Genomic DNA, 25,240 nt, shown 5'->3' with positions numbered 1-25,240 from the left:
TATATATTGTGTTGGACTCTTGGCTTTTCTTCTTTTTGATGAAGTCATAAGGAGGAGAAAACTTGGGAGAGTGTATTTTCTGGTTAAAACATTTGAGACACATAACTCCAAATCAAAGGGGAGCATACAAAATAGGGGTAGCATACTCAAGACAAGTCAAGAATATCATAAAGTATGCTACTCTCAGAAAACTACACTGTCAAGAAGATATTGGTTTGTCATCATCAAAGGGGGAGATTGTGAAGAAGATCTGGCTCCTAACCTTGGCAAGGTTTTGATGAAGAGACCAACATCACATAAAATAAGAAAAGGAAGAATACTTATGAAGACAAGGCTTCAAGAAATTAGAATATAAGTCTTTAGGTACTTCTTTCCTTATACTCTAATCTATATGCTTAGTAATAATGCTCAAAAGTATTTTAAAAGAAAATTGATGAACACACGTATAAATGAAAACAATTTTCAAAATAATGTGTAATAGGTTAATAGATCTAAATAACATGTTACTCTAACTAAGTAACAGGTTACCAGAACTAAGTAACATGTTACATGAGTAAGAAACGAGTTATCCAACAAAAATTGATTAGGATAATTGATTACACCATGTGGGTAACCGATTACACAATACAGTAAATAATTACTCAATTGGACAGAACAGTTGGGTAATCGATTACACCATTTGAGTAATCGATTACTGCCTATGAAAATTAATTTTTTAGTTGAACAGACTTGTTGGGTAATCGATTACATCAATTAAGCAATCGATTACTGAGAGCTGTTACACCTGTTTTCATATTCAAATCACACAGTTTTCAACCCAAACGAAATGGTTTCATTCCAAACGAATCCTGCATTTTCATAGAGACTTTCTGGTTGACTGGAAAGTCTATATAAAGGCTTTGGAACTCATTTCAAACACAAAAATTTCATAACATAACTCAGATTGAAATCACTCACTAAAACTACAATTTTCTGAAATATTTGTCCTACACTTGGTGCAACTCATTCATAACCTTCAGAACTTGATTTACAAAGTTGCCTTAAGTATTATTGTAAGTTATTCAAACCTTGTGAGCATTAGTACTAAAGTATACATTGAGTTATTGGATTGCAAGAGTTTATAACTTCAAAATCTTGTAAAGGCAATCCATTGTCATTGTTAAACATATTCTTCATTCAAAGTTGTGAATTACTTTTTTTCACAGGGTGTAATAAGAAAGGGGATAAAGTCACGTGGAAAGGGTGTTTTCCAAAGGGGATAAACTATGAGAAATTGTAATTACTACTCTTAATATCTAGTGAAGAAATCTCTTGTGCTGCAAGAGTACTGGACGTAGCCTTCGATGAACAAGAAGGTGAACTAGTATAAAAACATTTGTGTACTCTCTTCTCCTTTATCTCCTTACATTTACTTGATTATTTCTGCATATTATTTTCCGCTGCTATTAACTCTTGAATTATGCAGAAAAATCAGTCATAGTTTTAAATAACTAATTCACCCTCCATTTTAGTTGTCATCTCAGTCTTACATAAATGACCAAGTCATACCTCCGAAGTGTTTTCCATGCTTAATCCGGATGAATTATTGCAAAAAGGTAAGCTCCAGAAAAAAGCTAGGATTCAGCCATGAGTAGTCCGAGTAACATTACGATACCACATTCGCCCACCATTAGATCAGCTGGATTTTGGATATGTTGTTCATAACTGATGGATCTTCAATGTAAACGGTCAGATTGGTGAAGTATCTAGGGAACATGTGCCTAGCATAGAGGCTATGCTCAACGAAAATAACAGCTTACAACATATGCTCAGCATAAACCTTGACGCCCAACGAAATCAAATTACGAAATTCAACATTTACCCTATGGAACTCATACACTCAGCGCATGTATTTGCGCTTAGTGAAATTGGTGGTGCGCTGAGCGCAAGGAGATGCGTCCAGCACAAGCTGTTGTGCTGAAAGGTCATGCATATCCAGTTGGAGGTTGTGCCTAGTGCACAGGCGGTGCGCTGAGCATAAAAGCCAGCATATATACACTATTTAAGGATTTCCAACTCTAGCCATTAGATACAAACTTTGTAATATTGATTTGTAATACTTCCTTTCTTAGTTTCTAAGGTAGTTTGGCTCATTTGAGTCATGAAATCAAGGTGTAAGTATTAGAGGATTTAATCTATGTTCATTTGCGTGGTTCTACTACCCCATGAGTTGTGTTTTATCCCTATCTTACTCACACTTTATGAACATGCGTAGCTAAAACCATTGTTGAGATTGAATGTAACACAAGTTTGATGTATGCATATTGATTCATATATTAATTCATGAAGTTTTGATTACCTTTGAGTTTCTGTATTTACTTAATGATTGCTTTAAGTTTGATCATCTTATTGCATGATTATTGAATAAATTTCTTAGTATTTTACTTGCATTATTCTGAACTTGCACAACTCAACAATTGATACATTTTCTAGACATAGACTTGTATTATTTGCCATATCATACACTTTACTTTATTAGTATTTAGACATAGTGCTAATCTTGTAATTTTATAACTTTAAAACTAGATGGCGACTACTAGACATAGAAGTATGTTTGATGGTTCATATAACTTAATTTTGTTAATATAGGCTACTAGACATAGAGGTAGATTAATAAAGTGTTAGTAGAGATCAAGATATTGATGACTAATACACTTCAAGTGTTGCATTTAACTCAACTTTACATGCATGGACTACTAGACATAGAAGCATGTTATGCGGGTCATATATCTTAATCTTATGAGTAAAGTTGCTAGATATAGAGTTTTGTTGCATAAGTTGCAAAATTGACTAAGACATTAACTTTTAGTAATGTTGAAGTCATTGCATGGAATAATCATTACTGAATGAATTTACTTTAAGAATCAAGTGTGTATGGATAGTAAGTGTGAAGTTCAATCACAACTATCTTTCCTAATATATTACAAGTTCGATTAATTGTCTCACCAATCAAACAACCATTTGAACAATAACTTAAAATAATAATTTTTAGTTGAAAAGCTAATATCAAGTAAGTCTTTATGGATTCGACAACCCTTTTATCTATATTTATTTGCGACACTATTTGGTTATTTGTATACCAATTTGCTCGTTATTAAGGACTAGTTTGCAAATTGAATTTAACCATTGCATACTGTGTAAAACTTGCAAAGTGCTTGCTCACTGATCATCAAGCTTTAAGGAGCTCTAGACGCTTTTCAACCGATTTTCAGTCTTAATTTTCTAAAGTGATTTAAAAGTTGTCATTTTCTCTTTGGAATCATGCAAGATCTTTTTTCCATGCATCAATTGAAAGAGTACTAAATGTAAAGTCGAGGTAGAAAGCATGCATCTTTAAATATAAAATATTTTCTTCTTTTATATTAACCAATAGAAAATTTAAATGTTTACAACAATAAAAAATTGGTCAAACTTAAATATGAGTTAATTCAATCAATATATTATATAGACAAAAATGATTGGGAACGATAAGATAATAACAAAATTAAGATAAACATGAACTAGAAACTAACGATAAGATAATAAACATGAACTAGAAACTAACTAAAGAGATAATGTTATATGAATCTAAATACAAGGGGGAATAAATCTACAACCCAACTTTCTTGCTTAATTATTCAAAAAGTTAATAATCACCACTTGAACTTCTCTCTAAATCTTTACCCAAAAAAAGAACTTCTCTCTAAATCATTGGAGAATCCCAGTAATGCACTTTTAGCATAATAAAACCACCAATTAATTCTCCACCGGGAACATTGTTTAATGTGACCATGATAGTTAATGAATAACAATTCTGAAGGGGGTTTTCTTTTGTAAACTTTTTAGCCATGGCTAAAGAAACTATCACGAAGGAATCTTCACATACAAAATTGGAATAGCTAATGATCAATGATACCTCTCATTAGAATTTACAGTGCTGGGTGTGAACTGGTACGGTAAGAAGTTTACAATGCTTCTTTGCAATTCGATCGTTTAACGCCACAAAATTTAATTTCATATCTGTACGGCTGAATTTAAAGTACTCATGCAACAATAATCAAATCTTTATTCAACTATTGGATTAATGGAGGTCATTATCTTCAACCTGAAGTAAGTGTATTTTCAGTTTTTATTTGTAAGTAAAATTTTATTAAAAATAGACAAAATTACATCAAAAGAGAAACAGAAATGCACTGCAGCAATCAAGGAAAAGACCTCCAAAAGGAGACAAGAGGAAACAACAAACACCTAAGCACCAATGAAAAGTTCTAATAATAACAATCCAAAGTACAAAATTGGATTAGAGATCCATTTAAACCAAAACATTGTTGTACTTTTGAATCTATATTTGATCCATAACCAGGACTTAAACTTTATCTCATCCAACAGCTCCTCCAAACCTACCTTCTTAATTGTTAAAGATGACATTATTTCTAAACTTAGATAAACAACCCTCAATCGGTAGAATATGTTGTAAACAATGGCACTTTCCCGTTGAAGGTAACACCACCGCGAGCCCCAACCACTCATAAAGAAGTTGTCAAACTCGATAAAGAAGTAACAAGGGAAGAAAAGATGATTTGCAGTCTCCGGCTGAGCCTGACACCAAATACACAAAAGACTATTACCATTAAAATTATGGCCCCTCTTGGCTAAGTTCCACTTACTTGAGTGTATCTTCATTTGGTTTTTGAAGGACAGGAAATAAAGATGAAATGCTTCGAAGATATTTCTAAGTATATTTTATGGTTTTCAAGCATTTCTCTATTATTCGTGGATGGTACTATTATTAAGTACCTCTATATTTCTTTCCATTTCATTGTTTGAAGATATCTTGATGAGTTTGGTTTGCTAGATTTTAATTCGTAATAAATAGTATTAAATCCAATCCGAGTTTGGTCTTCTCCAATTTCCTAATTAATTATATCAAAGTTAATGATGTGATTGAGTTGAGTATTGATGTGAATACGGTTATTTGTAGATCTATTTATATAATATTTTGTGTTGAAAGTCTTTCTAGCAGAATATATGGCTAAGAGGCATGTTCCATTAGATATAATTTGCAACGGCAGTACAAGTTTATATGACCCTGTGGACCTACGAAGCAACAATTATTGGAGTCAAATGTGAATTTTTTGGAGTCTCATTGATTAATTTTGGGTAATTTGAAGACCTTATAAGTTGATGAATCTATATGCCTAATACTTTAGGTTGTGATGCTAGGTCCTCTTATTTAATTATTATTTATACTTTAGCCCCTTCTTTTTTTTAAGATTTTGATCTCCCCAGTTTTCAAACAATAGGACACAATTAAGCTCCTCAAATCAATACTTTCACAAGAGGCAAAAATCATAAAATAATTATATAGCCTCTATTTTATATGTGAACGTGCAAACTTGATTAACATGAAGAATTTGGGTGGAGAGCATCCTAATCACATAGTGCACAAGAAGTAGATTTATAACAACGTATGTACGAATATCTTGGTCAAAGATTAAAAGAAATGATATATATAGTACATTCAAAAGTAATATAAATTTACACAAAGGATCGTTATCTTAAATCTTAATAAGATCATGAAAAGGAAAGGTATTGAGTATACAAGGTTTGCTAAAAACCAAATGTTTTTACAAGGTTTGCTAAAAACCAAATGTTTTTACAAGGTTTGCTAAAAACCAAATGGTTTGCCCTTTATGTCATATACTTTCATGAACACCCAATTTTATCCGGCACATAATATTTTTTCAAAATAATGACAAATAAATAATATATGCATGTTTGGGTATTTTTTTATCGCAGACATTTTTAGGTATCTCAATGTACACACATCATGAATTCTCAACAACCTCACAAAAACAACCACTACTACTCCATCATCAACCCGTAAAAGGCACTAGCATCAATATCTTCCTCCTTTCACCCAGCATCCTTCATCACAAAAACAACAACCTCAACAACCACTGATACTCTTCATCCTCATTCATCACTACAATGTATAATACAATTCCCCTTTCTCGTCACTGTTTGCATTTTTATATGATACACCCATAGCTAAAGTCCCTTCACCTCTCCATGCATCTATAATTATCCTTTTCTTGTTAACATCACATCATTGGACCCACTTGTTTTGCCAATAAGTGAGCAATTTTTGTTCTTTCCTACTTTGGTTAATAAGAGGTTGGATATTATGGAAAAGGTGATTGAGACAATGTATCAAACAATGGTGAAAGTGCAACCTGGGCTCACCATGAAATTGTTGTTGAAATCATGGCACACATTTGGTGCAATCTTCAAAGAGACAATAGGGTCTGCTTCTTTTGACCATAAGTATGGGAAAACTATTCTCATTTCTAAACCTCTTCTCATAACCATACTCCATCTTCATCAATGATCATGCTACTTCACAAAATAAAAACCAGCACAACACAAATAATCCCACTCATCAACAACTTGTTTTACTTAGACAATATTGACCATAAAAAATGCAATGAGGAGTCCGTAGTTCACTGCCTCAACAAAATTGCCTCTATCAAACATGCTTGTGACAATGCTCTTCTATTTGCGTTAATAGTGATGCATAAGGTGGGTAAGGAGGTCAGAATTAACTCAAATCCACACTCCTTTCTATCACCATATCTCCATTTCTCCAGCCACAATGTCTCTCCAATTCTTCAGTACATACATGGGGAACAAATCAAGAGAAACCGAGTTTGGACCAACTATAATAGATTGTGCCGAGTCAACCCACCCATGGTGGTCGTTTCCGAGTTTAAACCAGAACAATCGGACACAATCCTCACAACCTTCACCATACCTCTCACCCGCTTACGTGACCGCCATGTATTCACCTTGAGATGTCGGAGGGCTCGTCGGCGAGACAACCGGAGAAGGAGTCAGGGTCGGCTCTCGCGACTCCATCACTGGACAACAGGACGACCCCGAGGGTAGTGATGCCAACACTCTTTGATGTCCCATCGCGGCCAAGGTTGCAGTGCCGTTGGACACCTTTTTCCACCGACCCGAGGTTGCATGGCTCGCGAAGGGTGGGGTGGTTCATAGCTCTTCGTTGCGGTTCTTCCTCCGTTGATGAAGTTGTCGGCATTGTTCAAAGATAGATGTAGTCATCATAAGGATTTCAACCCCTTTGGCTTTTCCCCAATTTCCGTTTATTGCATGACAGGGGTGACTCTTCTTAACCCTCGTTTCTATTCTTTCTTTTATTTTAATCTCATCGTTTACCTTTTACCATTTATTTATTTTTTCATTTTAATCATTTAGTTTTAATTCTTGCTCATTCCATTTGTTATTCTTAAGTTTCTAATTATACTTCAAGTTTGTTTAATTAAAAGGAATCCCATATTAACGAAAATTGAATAAAAATATTTTAATGTTTCAATATGAATTCAATATGAGCTTATAACTCGTATTGTATTTTTCTCCTCGCTTCGAGCCGAAAATCGATCGTAGTTGCTTGTACTGCTTCTGCTATCTATCGAAGTGGGAATCGGGTAAGTAATCATGTTGACTCTTCATTTATTAATTCCACTTCAATTTTTGACAAAAAAATAATAATCATAAACATTTTAATTATTTTGGGATTCAATAGCGAGGTTACAACTTGTATTGTATCTTTCTTCTCGCTTTGAGTCGAGAGCTGGTCGCAGTCACTTGTACTGCTTCTGCTATTTATCAAATTGAGAAGAGAGTAAGCAATCAATGTTAACTCTAAGAGGTCGCATAGTCGAAAATCGGGGCGCGACACTTTCAATGGACAAACACCAAAATTCAATTAACTCAACCCATTCAGGTAGAGTGGCATTCCATGTTGTGAAGGATTCTATCTGGATATAAGCCAATCGCCATAGAGCAAGCACATTTAAGTTAAGGGATGAGCAATACCAAACTCTATCAGACTAGTTTGGCTCGATTATGATAGGTTTGAATATGGTTATTGAGCCTAGGTCGAGTTTGAGATAAAAACTATTAGAGCCAATTAATATTTAGGGTCGGATTTGAGATCAAAAATTATACTTGGAAAATATTTGGGGTCGCTAAGGGACAAATGTGATTCAACCTCACCCATCTAATAGCCATCCATTTCTCAGGTTTTTATGTGTTTATTCAATTATGTACAAAATAATGACATCTCTTTATTCCAAAGTATCATTATTTCTCTAATTTTTATCATATATATATATATATATGTGTGTAAAAGATTAATAAAATATTTACATATATCATTTCATATGTCAAATTAGATATTCCTACTAATAAGTAATATTGAGAATATTTTTCCAAAAGAGATATACGTTATATTTATCTAAAAACTATATGTGTTAAATTAGTTCAAAAGTTGACCCAAATAACATTTAGGACTAGATTAGCCTTTAAATCTAGCACCAAGTTCGAGTTCAAAAAATAATTTGGCCTATATTTATGGTTGAATAAAGATAAACCTTATCTAACTCTATGGGATCCATGCTCATCAAACTCATCTTTTCAAGCACATAATATGATCCTATCACGTTACTAGAAAGTGAAGGCCTCCATATGCTCAAATTGCTGAGTAGAAGCTCTTTGTTTGTGGGGGCCAAAGGTCATTTTTCAAGATTGCATGATGGACAGTGAGAAGGAAAACGAATCACCCTCAAATGGTAACCCTCTGATGGGGACATAAAGCAATTGGATGGAATGCTTTAAGCATTATCTCTCCTAACCCTAAAAGTATGTGTCCTTCAAATTCCTAGGGCCACCCATATCACTGGTTGGATATTTGGTGGGGGCCTTTTTCCAGCCCCGTGTATTGTAGTATACATTTTTTTCACCTTTAGTTGAAAAGAGTAGTCATAGTTCTATATATTTTATTTTGTTGTAATTATAAAAGAAAACATACAGAAAGAAGGGAATAGAGATAAATTACAATGGTAGATTTTCATAAATTAGATTACTTTTTCAAACTAGTTATATTTTGTTTATATTTCAAACCAAGGAAATATTTAGAAATATTTTTTCCTATTTCATGTACTATATCCTACATTATATAATAAGGGTTTTCACTTTTTACTAAACTTACATTCTATATACTACGTCTTACATCGACTTATATGGAAGTCATGTATTTATAAAGCTATTCTCAAATTTTCTAGTTCCTTGTTCAATTCCTTCCTCTAGTTTCCAACTAGGATAATGTCATATGCTAAAAGTATGTATTATGACAAGATATGCTCAATAAGAACATTTAAGACTAATGCAAACATGTATGTGATCAATGTCGACCTTTGCTGTAGTCTTATGGCAATAAGAAAATTATTTAAGATCATATCTTGTGTTCTCCCATTGGTCTTAATCTCATCATATATATTTTTGTTTGCCCGAGCGTTGGAAACTCGAACACCTTTTTGCTCTGGAGCTTTCCACAATACCTAAATTGGCACCTTTGCTCAATTATTCTCCTCCTTAGCTTTATAGTATGGCTCATGAACTTAATTTTCCACGTAGGTTTTTTATGCCATCCTTATTCTTATAAATATGGGTTAAAATGTCTCCTTCACTCGCTTACTATCTTCTTAGATCTCATTAAATACATTTATGAGCTAACTAATATCACACCTTCTTAGAACTTTCTAGGCCTCATTATATATATATATATTATCTAGTCCATTCGTTTTGTTATTCTCCATTCTTTTCAAAACTTCATTCACCTCCAAACCCAAATTATACAATAAAAGGTATACTTTGATCCTTTTGTTTTGTTTTGTTTTTAGTCTATCAAAAAACAAGGAATCATATCGATTATTGAAAAACTTCGTGAAAACATTTTCTTCGATCATTCCTTAAATACTTGTCATTAACCACACTTTTCCATCCCCATCTTTAATAAATTTTACTTAAATACTTGTAAAAATATTTTCTTCAATCATTCCATAAATACTTGTTATTGACATACTTTTCCATACTCATCTTTAATGAATTTTACTTGGTCCAATTCTCTTGTCTTTCTTCTCCTACCATTTTCAAGTCTATAGACACTTCGGTACCCTACCTTGGTACCTAAATGTTTTTATAACACATCATATGCTCTATCTTTCGCTTCACTCACGACTTTCTTATTCTCTTTCTTAAATATCTTGTATTTTGACAAACTTTCAAAATTTTAACACAGTGACTATGCTTTATAACAATCTTTTTTCAGCTTAACTTCTACTTGGACACTTTTGTCCCACCACCATGAATCTTTACCCTTTGGTCCAAGGCCTCTGAATACACCTAATATTTTGTTTGCTATTATTATAATTCATTTTGCCATCTTCTCCCACATATTGTTAGCACTTCCTTTTACCTCTCATCCCTTTAATTTCGAGCATTTGATTCTAGAGACTTTATCTTGGTGTTTTCTCATAACTCTACTCTTAAGTCATTAAACTCTCTCCATGTATGGCTTTATAGTCCATGCAAAATTTTCTATCGTTTTCCTTTAAAGAAAGAAATCAATTTAAGAAGATGCAACACAACTCCTATATATAATAAGACGCTTCTTAAAATACCTATAAACTATTGTAAAATCAAAAGTTGAAAATAAATGTTGAATAGTCTCACCTTTTATCATTCAAATAGTAATTGTAGTGTTCTAATTTTCAAAGGTTCCAATTGTTCCTCTACTATATTTTATATTTATGTATTTGCATACCTGTCAAAGACATTTAATAAGGCATTATCTTTTTAACAATTTATATTTATATTTCTAATTTAGTATCATATTATCTCTCTAAAACTAAATTTATCATTTTCACTCAGAATGAATTTTATATCTTTTATTTTTAAGTATTAATTTGTGATATTAAACTTACTGAAAAAATACATGTTGACAGACAAGTATTAAGAAAAGGAATTATAATAGGAATATGTCTTATGAAGAATGCACTCAAAGTCCAACTAAAGAGTGTATGGACTATGGACAAAAGAAGATCTTGAAAGTACATCTACTAGAGAACACATCGAAGATTCAGCTAAAATTCATTGATTCAATACCACAAATGAAGAAAGTACAAAAATGTGAAACCACACCAATGCATCTAATGAAGGACATGTGCACGTGTATCTTTAACAAATGCTTCTAATGAATCAAGGAAGTTGATATACTCAAAGTACAATAAATCAAATCATTTTTCCACTTATTATGGATACGTTATTATGATTGTTAATTTGTTATTGAAACTTGAAGAAAGCATTTCTCTTGTTTACGTTATTGAACAAGTGCATCTTATCCTCATTGAAGACAAAAACTGAAGGATATTGATGCATGAACCTGAAGAATCAAATCTACAATGCTTAACCATCATATTGAAGATCATGAGGAGAAGATAAGATAGCTGATTAAGAATATGAACCATGATCAAGGACTAATCATAGATTCAAGAATTCTTAACGTGATGTAATTTCCTATTCTAATTCTGAAAAAGGAAACTGTACATGTTGAACATGACCTTAGAAAAAAAATCAATTTTTCATATTTACTATCATTATCAACTAATATGATGAAGAACCAACTACATCCACTACATCATCTATCCGTGATTAAAGGCTTTGGTTAATAGGAACACGAATAACATTCAAAAAGTCCAAATCATCACATTGAAGACAAACTCAGTGAAGACTGATTTGAAGATGTTGTTGTATCACATTGTTTTAAATTGTGAATCACATTACATTACATGACGTGACTACAATATTATTGTTGCTGACTGTAATTACCTTATGACTCTAAACCACAATGATATAGTGACATTTGGTTGCAAAACTGATCGCACCACATTTGGGTTGTATGCCGCATCAAATTCAAAATTATTTTTCAATCACAAAGGATTAATTCACACCATAATAGCCGTAATCCGCATCGCAACGACCATAATAACTACAATCATAAATTCATAATAACTACAACCATCATCACAAAATTTATCTGCTTCACCCTAATGATTAAAATATCAAAAGCTATATATATATCACTTAAAAAGAAAGCAAAAAATAAAATAAAAACATATATAACACTATAATTATAGCTTACTATCATCTTTTATTATTTTAAAGTGTCCAATAAGTCATTATAAAATATCATTCTTTTTGAGTTGGAAAACAGAAATAAGAGAAAATGTTAATAAAAGATGGATAGGAGAAACTAAAGGCAACTTGTTTGTATTCATGAAGAAAAAAACAATCAAGGCTTTATGGTGACTTAAGATATAAGGAAACTAAAGGCTACATGTTTGTACTCATGAAGAAAAAACAATCAGGGTTTTATGGTGACTTAAAATATAAGGAAACTAAAGACTACTTGTTTTAGGGTTACCATTACACTTATCTCATTTGTCTTTTGAATATCATTTTAACATTACATGTACAATATAATTAACCGCAAATTTTAAAACAATAAGATATATAGTCAATTAAGCTAAACCTACAATTGGTTTTTACATCTGAGCTTATGTGACTTGTAACTTATAATTCTCAAACTAAATTAAAACTTCTAGTTTTGTTTCACCGTAGACTTGTAAACATCATCCAACTAATAGGAATTAGATAAGTATGATTTGACTCATAAGGTTGTTGATCATGTACGAGTGATTGACCTAAATATAACAAAAGATGACAAAGAAGGGACACAGGCAGGTTAGTATCTATATATAAAGTTGGAAAACCCTCCTACACACATCAAAGGATAAGTTGCGTTGCCTGAACATGTTATCATTGTCCACACGATAGGTAGACTAAATCTAGAGCAAAGTTAGTCTAGGAAAATATAAAGTGTGTAATGATGAAAATATTTATCTTAGAGTACATCTCATTCTATTTTTCTATCGATAGAATGAACTACCCATCAGGATACTACTTTCTCCCATATTTGTTCTCACTATAGTGATTTAGCTGCCATAGTCTTTTCATATACCAACTTAAGGCGATGCAAACCTAGTTTTTTTGGGTAAGATACACCAGGGACATCCAAATTCCACAAACCTCTTCCAAAAAAAAATAGTATGAACAATGTACAAAAAAGAACAAATTGTATGAATAATGTACCAAAAAAAAGAACAAATTGTATGAATAATTTCTTGAATTAGAATTATATGTCTTATGATGAAACTAGTTGTGGTATTTTTTTTGTATTAACAAAGGTATCCTTCACCTTACAGGTAATGAATTAATCTATTTAGAGGTGCGTGATTGCTCCTCCCAACGAATGTCACTTCTAAAAATCGAATTGTTTATATTTTGGTCATCCTAGAATCTGACGATGCTTTATACCAGTAAACCAACTTTGTTGGTATAGTAATTGTGATATTGTTACCCTAGATTAATCATTTTGTAACGTGATATATAGGAGTATGAAGATTTACTCAAAGTTCATGTGGCAAAACAAAATAAGGTGATTGATTATCTTCTTATGTGTAGAAAGATATAAGGAGAGTCAAGATCCTCTCCATAGGAGAGAAAAGTGGTATGAAAATAAAACAGAAAAACAAAATGCAATAATATTTGTACCATTTTATTTAGAGTAAATTATACTGGTACCCCTGAGTTTTAGTGAAATTACACAAACCACTCCTCACTTTTTTAAACCTACACAAACCTCCCATAGTTTTGTACTTTCATTACACTCATCACCCATGTATAAGAAACAAGTGTAATCGTTTAAACAAAAAATGTGATAAATGCAATTAAGTTAAACAAAATATGATATATTGTGTAGACAAGTCTAAATAATATACAAATCAATGTATCTTTACAAAATGCATCAACAATTATAAAGAAATGTTGTTTAAATCACTCTTATAATGTAGTGTAACGAACCAAAAATAATAAAGATACATTGATTTGTATATTATTTAGACTTGTCTACACAATATATCATGTTTTGTTTAACTTAATTGCATTTATCACATTTTTTGTTTAAAAATTATACAGGGGTGATCAGTGTAATGAAAGTACAAAACTAGGGGAGGTTTGTGTAGATTTAAAAAAGTGAGGAATGATTTGTATAATTTTACTAAAACTCAGGGGGTGTCAATGTAATTTACTCTTTTATTTATATTAATATAATATTTTTACCCTTAAAATTAGACATAAAACACATAACTCAGATTTATATAGTATAGGAAAGGATCTGAATATAATAAGGGAAGGTGAGTTGTGAATATCCTCATACATCTACGACAATTTCAACGCTTACCTACCATTCTACCAACAAGGTCCAAATCACAATCAGCCGAAGAAATAAAAACAAAAGACAAAACTTCAAAAAATATTCAAACCTTTTTTCTTCTTATTTTATCACCACTTCAAAAAGGTTGCAATCAAAACACTGGAAAATCAAAACAAACAACAACTAGGATCTTCCTTTTGTTGTTTGAGACAATGGAAAACAAAATTATCAAATGAGAGAAAGATGAAAGCATGCTTTGTCTGCCATTAAAGCTTTAACCCCAAACAAAAGATCATTTCATTCTTTTCATTCATTCCTCAATTCCCTTTTTTATCAATAACCACGCAAACTTGCACAAAAAACCAAACATATACAACAGTGCTTGTATATTTTCTCAACACTTCTAAGGTGGCACCCTGAAATAAAGGAGTTTGGACTTTTCTGCTAAAAATGTTATCTTTTTCAGTTCCAGATCGAAGATCCCCACTTTTCATGCAAAAAAGTGAAGTGTGTATATTCTATTCCTGAAATAAGGTAAGTTTATATTGATGATTCTTTTTTCTAATTTTTAGGAGTTGCTTTTTTTGGCAATATATGTTGATCTTTATTCTTTTGAACTGATTGATTAAGACTCTAGGAATGACATTTGGAATTGTATTATATACTTTATGTTCATTTGGCCAATCTCAATTCTAAATTGAGAATTTGTTACATTCAAAGTTTACCAAAAATTTCTGGTTTTTTCCCCTAACTATAAGAAAAAAAACTATCTGGGTTATGCAAGTAACAGGTGATTTTTCCTTGTGTAGGTGTTGAATATTATGATGTCTGAATATATCAAGAAGGGGAGAACTTTAGCAAAATGGTATCATGCTATTTTGCTGTTATTGGCTTCACTTCTTTATGGCACAGAAGGGTTGAACACTGAGGGGCAAATCCTACTAGAGCTTAAGAATGGCTTTCATGATACATTTAATCTTTTAGGAGATTGGAAGTCTTCTGATGAAACACCATGTGGATGGAAAGGTGTAAGTTGCATTCATGACTATTATAATAATCAAGTGGTCCAGTCTCTTAATTTGAGTTCAATGGGTCTTTCCGGAACTCTAAATGCTACTAACGTTGGGGGTCTGACACATCTAACGTATCTCAATCTTGCTTACAATAAGTTATCTGGAAATATACCTAAGGAGATCGGCGAGTGCTCGAGTTTGGAGTCACTTTATTTGAACAATAATCAAATTGAGGGACCAATTCCGGCTGAATTGGGTAAGCTGTCTGTGTTGACAAGTTTGAATATATGCAACAACAAACTCTCTGGTGTTATTCCAGATGAGATTGGAAACTTGTCTTCATTGATTGATTTAGTTGCTTATAGCAACTTTCTTATTGGCCCCCTGCCTAAGTCCATTGGAAATCTTAAGAATCTGGTAACTTTCAGAGCTGGTGCGAATAACATTTCTAGTAGCTTGCCGAAGGAAATTAGTGGATGTAAGAGCTTGATGTATCTTGGTCTTGCTCAAAATCAGTTAGGAGGGGAACTACCAAGTGAGATTGGGATGCTTAACAGCTTAACAGAACTGATTTTATGGGATAATCAGTTGTCGGGATCTATTCCAAAAGCGCTTGGCAATTGCAGTAGTCTTGAGACCCTTGCTTTATATGGGAATGAGCTTGTTGGACCGATACCTCCGGAGATTGGGAAACTCCAATCATTGGAGAAGTTGTTTCTCTACAAAAATAATTTGATTGGAACCATTCCAAGGGAAATTGGAAATCTTTCTTCTTGTTTAGAACTTGATTTCTCACAAAACTCTTTAGTAGGCGATATACCTTCTGAGTTCAGCAAAATAAGTGGTCTTGATTTGTTCTTTCTCTTTGAGAACCAGTTAACTGGTGTTATACCAAATGAGTTTAGCAACTTGAAGAACTTGACAAGGCTGGACTTGTCAATGAATCATCTTACGGGTCCAATTCCATTTGGCTTCCAGTATTTGACTCAAATATCCCAATTGCAACTTTTCAACAACAACTTAACTGGTATTATTCCTCAGGGACTCGGACTCCGTAGTCCTCTTTGGGTTGTTGATTTTTCCGACAACAGTTTGACAGGAAGGATACCTCCTCATCTATGCCGAAACTCTCGCTTGATATTCTTGAATCTTGCATCTAATAGGCTTTATGGAAATATACCAACATGGATATTGAACTGCGAATCATTGACACAGCTGCTGTTGATTGGAAACAGGCTTACTGGAGGCTTTCCTTTAGAGTTGTGTAAACTGGTGAACATAACTGCGATTGAGTTGAACGAGAACAGATTCAGTGGTCCACTCCCTCACGAGATCGGGAACTGCCAGAAATTGCAAAGGCTTCACATTGCAGATAATTACTTCACATCGGAGTTGCCAAAGGAAATAGGAAACATTTCTCAATTGGTGACCTTCAATGTTTCTTCAAATCTTTTCACCGGAAGAATCCCACCTGAAATTGTTTGGTGCAAAAATCTCCAGCGGCTTGATCTGAGTCAGAACAGTTTTACCAGTTCATTGCCAAATGAGCTTGGAACACTTCAGTATTTGGAGATTCTCAAGCTCTCAAACAATAAATTCTCTGGAAATATTCCTGCAGCATTAGGTAATTTGTCTCATTTGAACTGGTTGCAGATGAGTGACAATATGTTTTCCGGTGAAATACCTCCTCAGTTAGGTTCTCTTTCAAGCTTACAGATTGAAATGGATCTCAGTTACAATAATCTCTCTGGTAGCATACCATCACAGCTTAGCAATCTGAATATGCTAGAAAATCTCTTTCTCAATAATAACCATTTCGACGGTGAAATTCCCAGCACATTTGGCCTGCTTTCAAGCTTGATGGAATGTAATTTTTCACACAATAACCTCTCTGGCTCTATACCTTCCACAAAAATTTTCCAAAGTATGGCCATAAGCAGCTTCATTGGTGGTAACAAACGCCTCTGTGGTCCACCTCTCGGAGATTGCAATGACGACCCATCTTCTCGATCAGCTCCTTCGTTGAAAAGTTTTGATTCCCCTCGCAGTAAAATTGTCATGATCATTGCAGCTACTGTTGGTGGTGTTTCTCTCATCTTAATAGTGGTTATTCTCTATATTATGAGATGGCCTGAAGAGTCTGTTTCTTCCTTGAGACACATCGAGACTCCCACCCTGGATTCAGATATCTATTTTCGTCCAAAAGAAGGTTTCACAGTCCAAGAACTAGTTGAAGCTACAAAACAATTTCATGAAAGTTATGTTATCGGTAAGGGAGCATGCGGAACAGTTTATAAGGCGGTGATGAAATCCGGTAAGACCATTGCTGTTAAGAAGTTATCATCTAGCAGGGAAGGGAACGGCATTGATAATAGTTTCAGGGCTGAGATATTGACTCTGGGAAACATAAGGCATCGAAATATAGTGAAATTGTTTGGTTTTTGCTATCACCAAGGTTCCAATCTCCTACTTTATGAGTACATGGAAAGGGGTAGCTTAGGTGAACTATTGCATGGTTCTGCATATAATCTGGAATGGCCAACTCGCTTCATGATTGCTCTTGGAGCTGCAGAGGGTCTTTCTTACTTGCATCTTGACTGCAAACCAATGATTATTCACCGCGATATAAAATCGAATAACATTCTCCTTGATGAAAACTATGAGGCCCATGTTGGTGATTTTGGTTTGGCAAAAGTGATTGACATGCCCCAATCAAAATCAATGTCTGCAATTGCAGGATCTTATGGTTATATTGCTCCTGGTAAGTTCGTATTTTTGATAATTTGTTAATGAAGCTTTAGATCAATGCTTTCTCAATGAACATGATTTATGATAGAACATTATTGCGTCGTTCGGTCCATGTAGCCGACCCCATATATTGGGGTAAAGGCTTGATTGTTGTTATAGTTAGTGAAGCTTTACTTTTTTTTTACTTTATATCTTATTTTGACATACAACAATAATCAAGTCTTTATTCTACTAATGTATAGATAGATAAAAATAAATTAGTACATGTCAGGAACATAGATACAAAGGCTGAAGCTGACACATAAATTAGAAGAAATGACACTAGCACAAGTCATGTGTACATGGTTCATTTGGGTATGCCGTTTACCACTTTTTACATTAGTTGCAGCATTGTTTATGATGAATCCAGTACATGGTATATGTTACTGTGAATTCGGTATGTGTAAATAGGGTAAAAGATAAAAGTATATAACTATAATTTATGATAAAACATTATGATATCATTCGATCCATGTATTCGGCTCCACTTAATGAAACTAGGTCTGGTTGTTGTTCTATGTAACTATGATATGATATAGTCAATACCTCATTAGACTAAATTTGATTACTTGTCCATTATTGTTTATTGAAATATTTTATATCCTACATTTCAGAATATGCATACACTATGAAAGTCACAGAAAAAAGTGACATCTATAGCTATGGCGTAGTTCTCTTGGAATTGATAACGGGAAGAACTCCGGTTCAGCCATTGGAGCAAGGAGGTGATCTTGTCACATGGGTAAGAAGCCATATCCTGAACCATAACAATACATTGACAGCAGATATACTCGATAATCGCCTCGATCTTCTAGAACAAACCACTGTGAATCACATGCTCACTGTTTTGAAACTTGCTTTGTTATGCACAAGTATGTCTCCTTCTGATAGACCATCGATGCGTGAAGTTGTGTTGATGCTTATTGAGTCGAATGTAAGAGAAGGGAACTTAACACTCACTCAAACTTACCATAATCTTCCTTGCAAAGATTGCACATGAAATGTATATTCAACTTTACTTGAGATTAGTTAACAGATATGATTTTTATATTTTTATGCTCATTTTTCTTGGTATATAGTGTCCAGAAGAAAAAATAGATATGATTTTTGTACGTTCTTTCACAACTTTCGTAGCAATCTTTTAAATAGTAGTTGTGATTTCTAAAACTCCCAAAACTTTAACTTTTAGACAATTATAGACGGCTGATGCAGAGTTTAATGATGGAACTTCTTTGCATTTTAATTTTAAGAAGGTCCTATCTACTTAATTGCTAGATATTCTATTTATGAAATTTCAACTTCAATTTCTTGTTGTTGGAATCAAAGCATATATTTTTAGCGTAATTAGTGGCTCTTATTCTCAAAGAATAACAAAGAAAATGTTGCTTAGCTGATAAAGAAACTCAAACAATTTTTTAATGCATCAATGATATAAAAACCGAATTACATTAAACGGTGTAACCAATTCGATCATCATCTCGGAAGAAAATATGGTTCTACCTGGTTAAATCGGCTTAACCCGAAATATAATGCAATGATAGGGGTTGAATGCAGATTGTAAAAATGAAGTTATGTGGTGCGATAGAAGGCTGGTATGGTATGTCTATAAATATTTTTATTATAACTATTATTATTGTTGTTGTTATGATTGAAGAAGAGTGTGGAGAGGATCATTGACTTATGCTTGTACAAGGAGAAATGGTGGATGTTGGTTTGTGCTTTCAATGGGAGAAACTGAGAAATAATGGATGAGAAGATAAGGAGAATACATGCGTGCCACCTTTTGTGGGGTCGGACATCTCTACACGTCTAGCACGCCGTCGCCCATACCACACATTCAAAATATAGAAATTATATTTCACATAATAAATGTTGGACACATGAGAGTGGAATGAAGATTACCTATTCCACTCTTAGTGTCTTATTTGTGTACCCAACCAATTAAAAAGTGATATCTAATTAAAAATAAAAATCATATAAATATAAAATAATTTTTTATATTACTTAGTGAAATATGATTGGCTTGGAATGTGAAGAGATAAACTTTTCGGGACATATAATTCATATATATATATATATATATATATATTATAATTATATATAATATCTCCGACTCGAGTAGACGATCTAACCCGTTAAAGATAGCGATGAGTAGGATCTGATCCTATACATTCATTTGGTTTGACTTGACTATGATCGAGCCCGAATATGGTCGGATTTCATTGGATCAATAACTAAGTTCTAGTTCAAAAAAAATGTTCTATATTTAGGGTTGGGTAAAGGACAAATATGACATAGTCCCACCCGTCCCATAGTCTCCCATTCGTCACTCTTTTATGTGCTTATTTATCTGTGTATAGAGTAATGATATTTCTTTGACCCAAAATATTATTGATTCTCTAATATTTTTCATCATATATACACACACACACACACACACATATATATATATATATATATTAATAATATATATATATATATATCATTTTATATCTCAAATTACATATTCATAATAATAAATAATATTGATTTTTTTTATTTAAAAGTGGTATGCATTATATTTAATTGGGTCTAGGTTCGGGTTCAAAAAATAAATGAACTAACATTTAGGATAAGGTAAATAACAATTTTAATATTCAACTATGCAGTAATGCACATGCATATAAGATTAATGTTCAACTAGGGTGTAAAAGTTCAGTTCGATTCGGCTTTTGGTGCATTTTAGTGACCGAACCGAACACAAATATATGTTTTGGTTCCATTCAATTAACCGCAAATTTAACTATAGGAACCAAACTGAACCGCTCTTAAATGGTTCAGTTCAGTTTGGTTCCAGGTTTTTCAATTATTTTTTTATAAAAAATATTGCATCAATTGAAAGTTCAAAATGTATTATAAGAGATTTTGTTTATCCATAAAAGGAAAAAAAACTACTACTATTATTATAAAAAATTATGAATCATATATAGATGAGTAAAAAAATTGAAACTCATAATGGTTTGTTAATAACATATATAACAATTATATAATTTATGGAGAAAAAATATAATCCACAATTTGTAACATATATATCTATCAGTAGCATAGATATATATATCAATTAGTAAAATATAATAATAGTTATATATATAACCTTACAATTTATAATTAGTAACACATATAACAATACATGTATAACAATATATGATATATGTTAGTTTCAAACTCAATACCACAAAAGTTAAAAGATATGTTCCAAATCGTCAAGACACTGAAAAATAGTTTAGTAACGAATAACATATATAATACTAATATAATAACAATTTAGTAACATATATAACATTACATTTCACATAAAATTGATAATTTAAGTCACAGAATTGGTTGAAGAATTTAAACAACAATAAAACATCATTTCATAGTATCTATTTCTTCAATATGCGGTTCGATTTGGTTCCAACGATTTCTAAATTTCTAATTTTATATAATTTTTCTTTCTATAATTTTATATTTTATATAATATTTGTGGATAAATATAATATTTGTGGATAAATATTATATTTTATATAATTTTTCTTTCTATATTTTATATTATATAGTATTATTTTGCATATCTTAATCGGATAACCTAATGTCATAAGATAACGGTATTGGAGATAAATGTTTATGAAGATATTGATGTGATCGTCCTCAGGGGGAGGTTGGCTGAGATGATATTCTATGGTAGAGTTGCCAAAACAATGTATAACTAATGAGAAAGATTGTAAGAAAAGATTCATAAGAAAAAAATGAAAAAAAATAGGAACAAAAATTTAAAAAAACTAAGAATAAGGTGAATATGGTGATGATGGAAAGGGAAGAAGAATATAACATGATGATGGTGAAATGATGCCCCATCCAAGGATGGATGAGAAGGCACAATAGATGCCACTAGGGCGTTGATTAGCCCCCAATGTTGGTTCGCTCTTGAACTCAGGAGAATCACTCTTTCAACAATTTGCCTTAGAAAATTAATTGAACACAAATGTTATGTTATTCGGTTGATTCAAATTTCATACACAAAGAAGTACATTACACAAACACACAAACTCATAATAATAGTACTAGTTCTGATGTAGGAGTTATTGCCTTGTCTACAACTAAGCTCCCTAAGATAATGAAAAGACAAATTCAAAAACTAATCAAGCAAACGTCAAATGGAGTTTCTTTAATTATGGGTCATCCAATCCACTTATTAAAAGGAAACAAATAAGAAACTACAAAAAATAAAAATAAGTCATTATTAGCTGACACATGCCCAATCCATGTATGGACACACAATCGTATGTATCATACCTGAAATTTGCAAAAATTAAGCGAATTGCTATCATGGCCAGGCTGTGCGGTCATCCACGATCGTGCCTGACCAAATTCCTCCACTATCTTGCTTGTCTTGCACCATTTCAGGCTTCATCCTCTCACAATCATAGGATACACCATAGGCCCACACCACCCCCTCCTTTTAGGAAAGGAAATGTCCTCAAATATAGAGGATTCTTGCATTACTTTATTGATTTAATTGCATGTCCTGACAAAGACTCGTTCTCCTACTATTGTGTGTACTCTAAACATAACCTTCAAATATCTCCTTTAAAATCCCTTTATTTGTATTTGTATTTCTTCATTAACAATCCATGAGTCTTGATCAAAACATCACTACAGATCAACACATGAAACATGAATTTTGAACAAAACATCATTATTTAGCAACACATACGATGACATTTGCTTTTTCTTCATTTTCTCTTTTGCTTGACTTGCAAATGTGGGTTTAATGTTAATGAAGCATTGGAAGAAATGTCAATTTACTTCCTCATCAAGTATGAAAATATGTCCTCCAACTCCTACATAATTAAACCACCAATAGAGGAAGAAATAACATAAGAGTCACAAAATTCCCTACTCTATTTTTCTTTCTCCGACTATTTTCTTCAATGATCCGCCTTATAAAAATACTTCAACAATCATGTTATTTTATTCCGTCCATTTAAATTCCATACATATAAAGTACAACTTCATTAGGCAAGAAGAGATGCCTTGAACAATCATGATAATGCAAGTTATAATACATGAGTTATTGCCTTGTCTATCACTAAGCTGCTTGTGATAATGAAAGGACAATTTGAATAAATAAGCAATCAACCATAAAAATGAGTTTATTTGATTAAGGTTGTCCAACCCACTTATTAAAATGAAAAAAAATAAGAAAGTGCGATAAATGGTAAAATTTCGTGTAAACACTAACTTGTATAGGGTTAGGCCATGTATGGACAGAGGTTTTGGACCCGTTCGTGATCAGGGTGCCCATTGTTATTAGGAATGAGAAGAGTAAATAAACCTAATGTGAGACTTCACTCTTAAATATACACAATAACACGATTGTGTGTCTCATGGTCGAAATTCACCAAATTGAATCGGGGACTACTATGGCTAGGTCGTGGGGTCATCCATAGAATTCCTCCATTTTATTGCATGAATTACACCATTTTAGACTAAGTGTTAATCCTCTAAGTTTTAATGAATCCAAATAGATTCAGTAAGATTATGCTAAATTGTCGAAATGTCCTAATCTTCTATTTGAAGTATGCACTAAATCAGACAAATTCTATAGCATATATGAAATGCCAAAACACATATACCAAAATTAGTCTATGCTCAAGACCATCTATGTTCAAGACATGTATGTTTTCAGGACCCATACGTGTCCAAGACCTGTATGTGTTCAAGACCCGTCTACGTCCAAGACCTATCTAAACTCAAGACTCTTTTGCGTGACAATTCTATAGCTCAATCAACATTTCTGAGTAATAATTTTTTTTTATAAAAATACACTCTTAATGTGAAGAATTCAATTCGTCAATCATAGAAGAATAAAGGATTAACTTAGTTGAATCAAGAAGGAATATAAGGACTTATCTAAAGACATGACCTTAATCAAAAAGCATATTGATTATGTAGTGAACAAGACTCATTTAGTTTGTCTGCTTTTGTAGGATGCAAAAGTAAATTGTTTAGTACAAAGAACAAAATATGCGTGTTAACACAATTTTTTGATATTATCACATTCTATCTTCTATCAGAAAGCTTCAACAACCATGAAACGTTAAATTCTCATTTAAGAATCACTATCAAACATTAACGATGTTGTTGAAATACAAGAGAAAATCAATTTGAAAAGAATGCAAATTCAACTGATAATAATTTCAAAAAGAAACTATGACAGAACTTAAACAACTATAGTAAAACCTATATTAATTTCCTCATCTATAAATAGCCTCAACATTTGAAGAATATAAGAACATACGAGAATATGCGAGCAATTTGAATTTCATTTAATACTCTCATTTATTTTAAATATTTTATTCATCTTGTATTTAATAGAACCAAAAAGTTGATCATTTGTATTCAATCATTTTCTACTAAATTCTGAATCTTTCTCCTTTATATTTATGGTTGAAAGACTTGCAATGTTGTAAAACTTCATGCAACAAAAACCATTATTTAGTGTTGAGTCTGGAGAGACTAGGTGTATAAACAAAACTTGTATTGTTAACCCCAAAGAGACTAGGTGCGCAAAGAATACTCATCGATGTAATTAGCATTGGATTATATTGGAATCTCGATGCTACCAAGAAATTGGACATAATGTACGATTTCGAGCAAATGAGTAGAAATACATGTTTCAAATCTCTGTCTCTAAATTGCTTTCTTTTTAAATATATACAACTAATTTTAATCTCGGATTTTTGATAATGTGCTACAAATAATTTATTTTCTCTAACATCTTTTAAACTCTTTTTTATTTGACAAATTAGTTGTCTAAAGAATTCTTGGGAAAAATCGATGAGTCAATTTCTAAGCTATATTTGTGATAAAAATGTTATTGTAATTAAAAATGACAAACTAAGAGGGGAGGGAGGGGGTGGGTGAATTAGCTTTCTACAAAATTTTACTTTCTTAAAAGTTGTATGAAACAGATATGCAATGAAAGTCTTAAAATAAAAAATAAATACTGCATAAATGAAAAGTGTAGGGATAGAGAGATTCACACCATAATGTATCATCTTCATCTTCAACCATCAAAGGCTACGTCTAGTGTCCTTGATTGTGTCAAGATATTTTCACTATAATTTGAGTTTCATTTAAAAATCTCGCACCAAGATTCACTCAAGTCTCTCTTGTTAGGTATCAGTGGTTACAATACACC

At 32.4% G+C, this 25,240-nt stretch overlaps 1 protein-coding gene across 1 annotated transcript; it reads left to right on the top strand.

The window, feature by feature from the left end:
* On the top strand, positions 14,313–19,128 carry LOC109327224 (probable leucine-rich repeat receptor-like protein kinase At2g33170). Its single transcript, XM_019560304.1, has 3 exons — positions 14,313–14,749; positions 15,025–17,989; positions 18,630–19,128. Exons 2-3 carry the CDS (start codon positions 15,037–15,039, stop codon positions 19,013–19,015), a joined length of 3,339 nt encoding a protein of 1,112 aa, XP_019415849.1. The 5' UTR covers positions 14,313–14,749; positions 15,025–15,036; the 3' UTR covers positions 19,016–19,128.

This window comes from Lupinus angustifolius, chromosome LG14, assembly GCF_001865875.1.
Source record: "Lupinus angustifolius cultivar Tanjil chromosome LG14, LupAngTanjil_v1.0, whole genome shotgun sequence".
NCBI lineage: Eukaryota > Viridiplantae > Streptophyta > Magnoliopsida > Fabales > Fabaceae > Lupinus > Lupinus angustifolius.
This window is presented reverse-complemented; position numbering and strand designations above follow the sequence as displayed.